The 12,533-nt window shown below is 40.7% G+C and overlaps 1 protein-coding gene across 1 annotated transcript in view; it reads left to right on the top strand.

The window, feature by feature from the left end:
* LOC129092748 (pleckstrin homology-like domain family B member 1) overlaps positions 1-12,533 on the top strand; it is a 108,031-nt gene that overhangs the window by 48,711 nt on the left and 46,787 nt on the right. Inside the window, 1 exon segment of the mRNA XM_054600799.1 lies at positions 6,989-7,105. Coding sequence (XP_054456774.1) covers positions 6,989-7,105 — 117 coding nt within the window.

The following is a 12,533-nucleotide window of genomic DNA, read 5'->3' on the forward strand; positions in this document are numbered from 1 at the left end:
GGTTGTATAGAAGTCTATGAGAAAATGACTCTACTTCTCTCTTGATTTATTCCCTCAGTAAACATTGTAAACATGAGTTTATGGTCTCAATCTCTAGTTTCAAGTCTTTCTCATAGACTTCTATACAACCAGAGGAGTCGCCCCCTGATGGACAGGAGAGAGAATGCAGCTTTAACACATGAAGCATTGGCTTCCCTTGTCTAAACTGGAAAGTGATATATGCGTTATCAGACGTGGTGGTATGGACGGAGATTGTTTGTGTTTTTAAAACGCAGCTTGACTTGCAGGATTATCTTTTAAATTTATGCATCAATAGTGTTTCGACATTCATGTTTTCCAAGATAAGTTCCCACGTAGGCGGTGACTTCTCTCTGCTGAGTCTTGTTATGTAGTTGTCGGGAACACAAAGTCATAAATGAGTTGAGCAACACTCATCGTGAGCGTCTTCCCCTCAGAGCCCCTCCGGTCTACATAAAGGACTCGGTGGTTTTGAGGTGGGGCTGTTTTCTCATTAACCGCCCACGCCCGGCTGCATGTTCTAATGTGAGCGTCCTCGTCTGCAGCAGGTCTGCTCGGCGCTGGAGATAAGGGGTCGGAAAACAAAACAAAAAGCCCGTTGTTCGGGTGGAGGCTGGTTGACGTGGTTTCCATAAACACTCGAGATAAGAGGAACTCCTGATCTGCTGCTTCTACAACGTTCAGTGTTGTAGGATCTGGAGCCGTCCCTGCAGACCACATCCAGTTTATTGACTTTACAGCAAGTGCGTCCATTAAATGGCCTTTTTCATTTCCTGTAATTGTTAAATGAAGCGCTGCTGTTTCTGCGTGTCAACACGGCCACGGTGCTCTATAATGAATAACCAGATGATTTACGAGGCTCACGCTCTCTGCTGAGTGAGATACATGATCCGTTCAGAGCTCCTCCAGGGACTCCGGGGATAAAGGCTCCATAAATCTACGCTGAGTTTTTGTGGCGGTCTGTTGTCTGACGCTCCCTGAAGTGTCTCCTGCTGTGGGAGGAGCCGTCACGATGAGGAGCCGGGTGGCGTCGTGATGGTTGAGTTGATGAGCGCTAATCAGCATCGAGGGATTCACAGTAATGGATGTTTATCTGATGGATTGATTAGAAGAAATATCATGTTGTCGAGCTCATGAATTGATTTATTGGCTTCACTTTGTGATTCAAGCATTAATTCGTTTTTTAATTGTTATTGAAAACATCTTTTAAAAGGTCAGTTTTCTAAATTTACTGCCTGTTTTCCTACAAAATGTCACTTTATGTGAGTTATTGCTGATATAAGTCAACGGGCAAATAGTCAAGGATGTTGAATGCTGAGATTTATTTAAGGATTGGAGGAAAGAATAATAGGATCAATATTAATAATAGTCAGAAAAGGTCATGCAAACATTATTCTATTGTCATTTTTCATATATTTATTTTTAAATGATGCACAAATCACCAAGTCAGCTTCTTTGTATGTGCAAACATGCTTTTTGAAATGTTCATTGATTTCAACCTCGTAAAAAATTCATAGAGCATAAAAATATCCTTGTGGTGGAGTGGGAGTCGATGCTTGAACATCCTCCACTGAGTTCATTGTTTCTCACATAGTTACAGCTTGTTTTATTCCACTCAGTTATGATTTGGGCGTTTTGTTTGCTATGATTACTACAAACAGTATGTGACCTTTTGGTATAATCATAAACAGTTTGTTATGATGATACTTTGTACTAAAAGACTTCTTCTCTTCGTCCGAAAGTACTCCAAGCAAACTCTTAAGACAGAGTGTTTTTGGGGGAATATTTATGTCTTTATTAAATAGTGTAGAGTTGACAGGAGTCAGCTGTTTCAGACGGGGAGTCATTACAGCTACCAGACTCCATTAATAAACCAGTAATCTAACCTCACAGAACACACATGTCACTGGTCGACCTTCTGCCTCCATCTGTGAGTGTGTGTGTGGAAACCTGCCCTGATGCAGTTCATCTAATTCAATATAGATTGTGTTTATTTATGTGATTCATAACTTTACAATACTGCAATATATATATGAAGAACAGAAAATAAATGTTCTTATTTTATATATTGTGACAATCATTTATTCAGATAAACTAACAGGTTTGACAGTTATTGGTTCGTTTGTGGATTTCTCAAAAGTTCCAAATCACCAAATTTATAGATGAATTAAAAAATAATAACTAGCTTATTTTTTACCAACTAAAAATGTCTATTTTGCATGTTTATTTTATGAGAGTGTTCATTATGTTCTGTCAGAAACAAAACACCACCTCAGTGTTTTGTTTCTGAATGAGCATGTTTGTGTGTGTACAGTTTGTACTCTCTGATTTGCCGATTCATCATTTGCTTTAATCCCTGGTGGCCACACACACACACACACACACACACACACACACACACACACACACACACACACACACACACACACACACACACACACACACACACACACACACACACACTGTCAGTGAGTGAGTGACAGCTGCCGGCAGCAGCTTGTGCTGAGAGGACGGAGTAGAGGAGGAGACATGTCCTCATCCATCAGCCCACAGCGTCCTCTGAGTCCTGAATGTCCACGATGACAAAACACTGAACTATAATGAACCAGGAGTTCTTTAGAGTGAAGTCAGTGCTTCACGTCTTAAAGCTGCATTCTCTCTCCTGTCCACCAGGGGGGCGACTCTTCTGGTTGTATAGAAGTCTATGAGAAAATGACTCTACTTCTCTCTTGGTTTATTCCCTCAGTAAACATTGTAAACATGAGTTTATGGTCTCAATCTCTAGTTTCAAGTCTTCTTCAATACAGCATGATGTTCATTTAGTAAATGATGCTCCATTTAGAGTCAAACAGACAAGCAGTCATTGAGAAAAGACGATGCATTTAAACCACAGACTGCATGTAAGCAGTCTCTCGTTGTTTGTGGACGTTTTGAAGCCTCCAGTTCTGCATTTAGTTTTTTTGCAACCAATATAAAGACGTGACCGTCGGAGGAGTGACGTAGAGACCATTTACTCTGGAATAGTAATAGAATTATTTCTTACTTGGGTTTAATGAAATAATATAAACATATGACCAAACAACATCACATTAGTTGACTTATGGTCTTTATTACTTCATCATTGTTTTCTCGAACCCTCCAACAGACATGTTTATGTTTGACAGAACATGCTGAGTCACCAAAGCTCCCTGAAGCTACGTTCTTTAAACCGACTGTCTCTCCTGATCTGTAAGAGTGTAGATCGTGTTGGTGCAAGTCGGACGTAGGAGTGTGGAGGCCAGGATTCAGAGGAAACGGGAGCTGACGGTGCTCCTGCAGACCGCCGTATTAACATCCTGATGATAAAATATCTTATTCAGCTTCTTTTTTTTTGGTCCCCCCCCCTCTTTCATAACCAGACTGCTGGTTTCCTGCTGATGAGACTTCCAAATATCCAAAGAAACAATTTCAAACTGTGGAAAAATACCAACCAAAGTTATGTAGGGAGACGGTCGGTTGTCCTAAACCGCTGAACGGGAACTCTGATGGAAAGTTTAATAAATGGATACCAATGGTGAAAAAGACGTGCTGCATTTGGAAAAGTCATGCAGGCACGTGGCATTTATTGTTCCAATAAAAAAACTAATCAATTGAACCGATGTTTGGCACCGACGCTGCACCAGTCAGCACTTCTTCACATGCTGATGGAGTCCTGACTTGTCTGCAGAAAACACAACTGTGTGCACAGGATGCAGAGTTCAGATGAAGATAGAATGGAAGTACAACAGAAGAAGTAGAAAGGAATATATTTACTATATTCTGCTTTTTAAAACACATATTTTTCATATATTTGCGTCGTTGCACGCAGCTCATAATCAGGCTGTTTCTTCCCAAAGCTGTCAGCGTGTGCCCCGCCAAAATAAAAGGGCATCTGGCTTTGTTGTGCATCTCCTGAAGTTTCCGTCTTTACCTTCCGCCTCGTGTTCCCCGCTGACGACAGAGAGCGATCTTATCTCGGCCCTCGTAATCTCAGCAGGACAATGGAGCTATAACGGGAAAGGCAATAAACAGGAGATTGGTTACCTGTTATCCAGCTCGTGGCCTCGTGAAGGAGATGAATTAGTGATGAACATTGTGTGTTCTTGACATTTGAAACCAGGCTGGTAAGGGGATGCAGATGAAGTAACCATGGAGACCAGAGAGTGTCATGTGACGTCAACACTGTCAGATCATGATTAATGGTGATTGTGATATTCTCTACCTGCTGCTTCACATTACAACAAACGTATTAAACACAAAACAGCATTAACAAGTTGTTTTTTATGATTTATTCTTGACGGTCGGTGTAAACGAGCAGACAACACCATGTGAACAGCGCTTTAGTTTAATAGTTATTCATCCAAGTCATGAATATAGGCTATTGTAATGTCATCACTTCCTTTTCTATTTGCATACATGCAAGAATAACCATAAGCTGTTTTTAAACAACAGTTAAGAATGCAACTGTATAATTACACTGCTGTAAATGAACATCTCACCCCCAGTGTAAAGGTACCAACGTGGATGATGGGAGTGTTGATGCGACTCAGACCCATGTTGCATCTCTGCTTCGGGGCGTCTGGAAAAACTGCCCTTTTATGACTTAATAAAGTGGATGTGCCACAAGGAGCTTTGGAGGGGTTAGCAACCAAAACCTGCAGGCTGCGATGACGACCATTATGATGACGTTGTGGTAATTTAGCAGTAAGCCTCACTGACCAAACTAAACAAACAGAGATAGATTTCTACCACCATAAAACCCTTGGCTGCTTAATTTATCTGTTATAATACGGCTGAACCTTTTTAACTGGACGCTGTGACGTCCTTCCATATCAAGTGGACGGAAAGTAAAGCTAAACGTAGTCCTGAATTAAAAATGATTAACTTTTCCTCCATTTATTAACCGTGGACTGATATTTACGGAATAAGGAACACAGATCTGCTCGCTGTGATTGTTTTCTCCGCCTCCTGCTGAGGGAAATGCTGCACTATGCTGAGACCTTTGTCTGTCTGTTGTTTGGTTGATGTATAGTTAGTTTTATCAGAGCTTGTTCTGCTGGGGCCGTAAACAAAGCTCATGAGAGCAGTGAGAGTGAACAAAGACATTAAAGTTGAAAAACAATAAAAAAAGATCCGAGGGGAGCTGCAGAGTTTGGTGATAATTCTATGTTGATTTGTCACTATAAAGATATTTTTCACAGTAAACACAGTGATTTGATCCATTATTATTATAAGAATATTGATTAGTGCAGCTTTAAAGAGCTCCAAGAAGTTAAACCCAGAAAACTGAGGAACTTGTAACAACAAATTAAAGTGAACGTGACCAAACATGACTTAGATAGTAGCAGTGAGATCATCCTGCACCTGGGTTATGACTTATGGGCTGTTCAGACTTTTAACATTCATCACAGCGAACCAACTTCCAACAGACTGACTGTGCTTTAAGGAGATGACCACTTTGTTTACTGTTGGGCTTAAATGCATCTTTTTAGAGCGTCTTATCTCCTAAATGGGACGTTTCCTTCAGAAGCAGGATGTCTGGGCGAGGCTCATCAGATAGTCCCATGTGTAGACCCAGGGGACTTCAATCAGACAGACTTATTTGAGGTTTGGGTCGTATTTCACTAATTAAAAAAGTCATTTACACTTCTGATGCAGCTTCCTGCTTTCTAGAAAGGAAGAAAATACATATTTAGATTTTGAAATGCAAATAAAAATGTGTTTTTGTGGAAATATAAATAAATCATCCATCATCACTTCCACATAGACCAGAGACTCTATGTGCCCTCGTTGTTCTTTTTTGTTTTTGACTCTGTTAATGACAGTGAACACTGAGTCAGCAAAGCTTCATGTGTTGTCGGTTCCTGTTTTTAGCACTTTGCACTGCTTTCAGCCCCGATGCTGTCAGAACAGGTCTGATCCCCGGACTGCACCTGACTTACCTCTGTGTTGGCTGTTAAAATGGATCTCTGTGGATGATTGAGTCATTGGTCAACTAAAAGGAGTAGTTTGGCATTTTGGAAAATACTTTAGCTTCATATTTAGCATACAGACATGAAAGTAGTGTCAGGGACTTGACTTTGGACTTGTTGGTCTTGGCTTGGGACTTTAGTTTTGGGACTTGTCAATCTTAACCAGGGACTTGACTTAGGACTTTTCAGTCTTTATTTGGGACTTGTTGGTCTTGACTCGGACTTGACCTTTGGTACTTGACTTGGTACTTGTCAGTCTTGACTTGGGGCTTGACTTGGGCCCTCAAATCCATTGTTGTCAATGTAGACGTGTCATGTAAATTCCCCCGCTGCGGGACTAATAAAGGATTATCTTATGTGACGAGGAACAACCAATCATAGCTGGCAGATATCTTTTCTTTCGTCCGTTAATATCAGTCTACATTAAATGAATGGAGGAGAAGTTAATAATTTAAGTTCAGGACTACCTGGAGCTTTACTATCCGTCCCACGGAATAATTAAATATTGCTTTAACCTTCAACATCTGGTAAAAAAAGGTCAGCTAAATGATCACAGACAAATCAAGCATTGAAGCTACTGTGAGGGATTTATAGTGCTGGAAATCTATTAATCTTTGTTTAGTTTAACCATCGAGGCTTACTGTTCATTTTCCTGCTTCATCGGTGCAACCCCCCTCCCCCCAAGGACGTTGGATAAATTGGTTAACAAGCTTTTTTAGACAGCAACATGTGAACGGCCCATTAATCTTCTAACTCTCTGCAAGAAAGCGATATTTTCCAAACTGTCAAACGATTCCTTTAATTAATGATGCAACGTCACCAAATTATCAGCACATGTTCATCGGGTCACTGGAGCGATAGCGGGACAAATGTCTTAGCATTTGAAGATAAATTGACTCATAAACGTTCAGTGAACCTCACAAAACGTGGTTGTTAAGTTCCTGTTTTAACACAAATGATGTGTGTGTTCTGCTCTCCAGGCTGCATGCTGTGTTTTGGCCAGTCAGCCTTCTTCCGCTTCAACCACCCTGAAGAGGCCTTCAGGATGAAGAGCATGATGCCTCAGGGAGGAGGCGGGGACTACAGACTACGTCCAGGTACTCCACCATCATGCATGCTCATATTACACCCAAACATGAGCCCAGTGTGAATACAAACACACTGACCTTTTGTCACATGAATAAATAAAGCCTGAAAAAAGGACATTTTCCCTGCTGGAGTTCCAGGATCAGCCTGGTCTGTGAGGATGAATGGCTTTGATTGTTGCAGACGGGTGGTGAGGTGGAGCAGCAGGGGAGTGGGTTTTACAGGTGGATGTTTGTTCGGCAGTAAAACTCTGGCATTTTTCCTCTTTTAAGACCTGGAAAAGGGTGGAGGAAGTGTAGAGGCACAAAGCTGGAACAGTATATATTCACTGGGCAGACTCAGCTCTGCTTCCACTTCTACACCAATGACTCATGATTTTAAATGGACTTGAGTCTTATAACTTGAAATGACATGATACCTTCCCCCAAGGCTAAATATGAAAATTTAAAAAGTGTGCCACAAATCAATGTATTTCCTGAATTAATTAACATTAACGCAGTTCATTCCCAACAAAGCTACACTTTGTTTGAACCAATTCGGAGCGTTGCAGGAAAGAATCATAAAAAAACAGTTGCAAAACATTATACAAAAGATCATTTTGTTTGCGTACGAAAAAACTAAGCTGTGGTCAACAAAAAACTGTGTTTCAGTTTGCAAAAGTTGTGGGTAGAAAATTATAGACAGAGACGCAAATGGCTTTACATTTGGTGACGAGCATTATGACTTGTTAAACACGCAAAAGTCAAATTTAGGACTTGGGACCTGACTTGGGACTTGTCATTTTGATTTGACACTTGACTTGGAACTTGTCCGTCTTGACTTGAAACAAAATGAAGTTATATTAAACAATATTACAATATTAAAAATACTAATTGGAGTGTTGTCCAAGTCTTTTTGTTTTTATCATGTACATTCATTTTACTACAAGGAATGTTCATTTTGTGTTGGTTTTGACTGCAGCATGCTCTGAAAGTCTGCAACTCTAAAGAAAATGTTTTGGGCTCCAAAATGTTCACATTTGAACAAAACTACACTGAATAAAGACTACGCCTGTTTTTGCAGTGTTGTTGTCAGTATCAGCCTGTAGGATGCAGTACCCATTGTTACCCAGCAGCCTTTGTGGTGCCCAGCTGGGACCTGGTGCTGGAGTTCACACCATGCATGTTCTATGAGCATCTCATTCCTCTGCGTCTCCAGGCAAAGTTTTCAGCTGTGTATATATGTGTGTGTGTGTGTGTGTGTGTGTGTGTGTGTGTGTGTGTGTGTGTGTGTGTGTGTGTGTGTGTGTGTGTGTGTGTGTGTGTGTGTGTGTGTTGTGTGTTTTGTAAAGTGCTCCGCCTGGCAGCAACACAACTGTAAGTGTATACCTTTTCTTGGCCAGCTGCACCATCAGGGATTCTGTCATCTTGTTATTTCCCTCCGTCGGCTGTTGGCGCTAGCGTCCACCGGTGGTTAAGTATAGCACGGAGGAGCGCTGGCTGCTGTGGACGTCCTCCTCCAGTAATGAAAGCCTTCCGTTGTTTAGAAGCCTATCATTTCCCTCAATTACACATTCCTGAGCTGCATTCAGATAAAAAACAACTGCTTACACCACTCCCATGATAGTCTGTCCGTCATATCTACTCGCAAAGCACTTTGAAATTACACTTGTTATCTGTGTATGAATTAAGAGCTATAATTGAGGGCAAACCCAGCTAATTGACCCTCTCTGTAAGTCCCGCCCCTTAAACTCAGACTGGCCAATCGGATGTTCTTCATGTTCAGACTGGTTTAGTGGATTTGGAGCGAGTTCCGGTTAAACGTTGTGTAACAGTGATACTCGTTATGAGGCAGCATGTCGGAAAATCTGATCTTTCAACCAGAAGACGGCTGTTTGTTCACCCTGAGAAGAGAAAAGTCAAAGTTTAATTGTCTCCTAACCACCGTACTTAAGTAACACACCTTCAGTAGTTACTTTAACCCAAACGAAGATCTTTTCCTCAACCTGACTAAGTATTTTACGTTATTCTCCTAAACCTTTTTAAGTTGTTTTGTTGTCTAAAGTTACCGAAGTTTATTTTGAACAGACTGTATTTATGTAACAAGAGGAACTGGACCCGTGTTGTTTAGACGTCTGTTATTTAATCTTTCCTCGGACACCGACGGTCCACTGACCTGCTGTCAGCCGGCCGTCTCTCAGCTCAAACCTCTTCACTGATTGGTTGTCCCCCCCCCTTATTTACCGGCCAGCAGACGGCTTTGTGGCTCTGAGCTACTTACTCAAAGTGGCCGACGGCTGGAGTTACAGTATCTGTTTTCAGGGACTATTTATAAACCTCCTGATCCATTCTACTGTCTGCCATCTCTGCCCCCCCTCCCTGGGTTTCCTCTTCCTGCACCCACCCGCCGTCCCTCCATGCGTTTCAATAAAAGGCCTTTATCTTTATGTGATTTGGCTGCTGTATCTGTCTCTGGCTGCAAGAAGACGTCATGGTTTAATGAGTGTGATGCAGTTATTATGGTTGCTTATGTTCAAATGTTTATTTTATTATGCAATGAACAACAAGTGTCCATCAATGAAATTGGACTGGACATTTTTGCACAACAGACAGAGAATGTTTTAGCCATTAAAAGAGTCAGCACCTCTTTTCTGCCCCTTTTATTTCCATTTCCAAACCAAAAAACCCACTTTTCCATCGCTGAGGATCGTATCTCTTCTTTAACCACATTGGACCAATGAGGTCGCAGTATTTTGAATGGAAAAGTTTCACACATAAACTCCTTGTATGTGTGCACGTACCTGGCGAATACAGCTGATTCGTATAACTTGTTAATAGCTGTAGTTTTACTTAAAGTTACTGTGAGGAACTATTTTCTGGTTCTGCACTTTTTACTCTGGTGCACTGCCACTTTTGTCCACAGGGAGCGCCAAAATCAAGACAAAATGAAAGCTCTTGTAGAAACTTTAATTTTACCCTTTTAAAGTTCTTTTTTTTAAATTAATTAACATCAAGTAAATTGCTATGCCTATGTCAATGTCTATGTGACAACTTCAAAGTCAAATGTTAATATAACTGAGTTTTAAACAGTGATCAAACCTTAATAAGTACATTGACTCGACCACTGTTCTTTGTACTTGTTCTTTACTTTCCTATTAGTCTACGTGACTTCTACTCCACACTACAATTCAGAAGGAACTATTGTATTTTTTACTATTACATTTATGACTGACGTGGATACTTTGCAGATTAACATTTACCTGCAAAAATTGACGAGTTCATAAAATATGCAATGTTATAAATTCAGCAGTATATCAAATAATAAGAAAACAGCTCTACCTTCACCAACAACAGTAGTGAGCTGCCTACACACCCATGATAATGATGATTGTCTTCTATTATTTCACCTACACTACATAAAGCTGATATTTTCATTGGAAGACTTAATTTAATAGTTTTTATATTGTTAATTTAAAGGAATTAACTTTCACTCTTACAAGTCATTCCTGTTCAAGCTCTGATAATCAGTCATAAATATAGAAAAACATCTCCTGTCATTGCCATTGCATGACAACAGTCTGTTTCTGTTGTATTGATGTTATAATAACCAAATTAATCAAGTATAAGATAAGATAAGATAAGATAATCCTTTATTAGTCCTGCAGCGGGGAAATTTGCAGGCTTACAGCAGCGTAGAGTAAAGTGCACACAAGAGACATAGTAGAAGAAGACAAGATAAAAAATTAAAAATTAAAAAAAAGAACAAGTATTATAAATAAGCAATAAAAAAAACAGTAGAAAAACAACAATAACTAAAATATTATATTTACAGACAGACTATTTTAACTATTTTAACTTTTTTAACTATTATTGCACATATATTATTGCATATATATTTATTTATGCCAGTATAATATCTGCAAAGTGCCCAGATGCATAATTAGTTTGACACTTTCTCATCTAAAACTGACAAAACCTGCATTTTACCCACAATAACAATGACAAAGCCATAAATACACTCTGACTCTTTAAATGTAAATCTCGCAGTAGTTCATCTGCCTGGAGCGTTTTAGTTGTGCCTTCAAAATAAAACACCTACAATGCAAACTATAATATTCTATCCAAAAACTCTATATTACGAGTGTCTGTCATATTGATTTAAACACCCCAATACCCCTCCTATTATATTCCCACTTTTATGAGACAAGAGCGTTTAAAAAAACCCCCATCTACGTTGACTTTAAGTGAAATGGTTTTTATTTTGAAGGCGGAAAACCGGGGATGTGCGCTATGACGCGTTACGTAGCTTTGACGCAAGGTGGCAGCAGCGGTGCTCAGCGCACCCCGAACCCGGCGGACAGGACCTTTCCTCGGCGTGTTTGCGGGCTCCCCGGTGGGTGTTTACCGGTTCTCCTGAGGATGTGAGACCCTCAGTGTGTGCGTGAGAGTGTGTGTGTGTGTGTGTGTGTGTGTCATGCATTGTTGTGGTTCTTCATGTGAGTAACCCTCCTGCAGAACAGAGCTCTGGTTCCTGCACCAAACTCCATTCATAAATGCGTCGATTTAAGGTTCACGCGTTTTTGCGGTGCTGTGCGTGCAGCGTGGAGCATGCATGCACCATGCATACGATGCGTGTGGGTGTCCTCCATCATTCGGCCCACATGGGATCAATAAATACGTCATTAATGCGTTTGCAGACTGGTGTTTGTGCACCGGTTACACTGTGTTCTGGTGGGGTGAGACGTGCAGGATATCACATGAACCCTGCATGTTTTTAAGGAATTAAAGCTTTGCATTGGAGCCGAATTTGACAGAATGTCATATATAAGAGAGTGCATTCATCATTTAATCAAAACACGCTGTTTAATCATTGGTTGAGCCATGCATTAAATTGCACGTTTTGTTAATGGAGTTCTGCACGGTGCCATGACATCATTGCATGGGCTTTCCCTCTTTATTTTGGTCCCCCCCTCCCCTCTGGTTTTGAGGCACGATGTGACATTGACATTCATGCAGTTGCTCCATTACACCATGTATATTCTTATGACAGGCTGCAGATGTGAATGCATGCTGTCATAACATGCATGCAAGTAATATCTATGTGTGTTTTTTCTGTTGTGATCAGGGTTGTCATGAAGGCAGGAAGCTGCTGCATCCCTGTTGAACAAGCATCCTTCATGCATTATTTGTGCAGCTCGGAGCCGTTTTGCTTTTGGAACGTCTCCCACAGTCATTTTGTATCATCACTGCAGCTCTGTTACCCTCATATTTCATATTAACGTTTAATTCAGCGTTAATAAACGAACCCCAGATCTGAGCTCTGATTCGGACCCAAGGCCACGCTGGTGAATCTGCTGTAATAATCCACTATTCTGACATTTGAGAGGGTCGGTTAAGATTAGATTACGTGGCCCCGTGTCCTATGTTGCCACACAGTAATTTGGTTATCTTGGCACATTTT

This window comes from Anoplopoma fimbria, chromosome 1 (genome assembly GCF_027596085.1).
Source record: "Anoplopoma fimbria isolate UVic2021 breed Golden Eagle Sablefish chromosome 1, Afim_UVic_2022, whole genome shotgun sequence".
Classification (NCBI taxonomy): Eukaryota; Metazoa; Chordata; class Actinopteri; order Perciformes; family Anoplopomatidae; genus Anoplopoma; species Anoplopoma fimbria.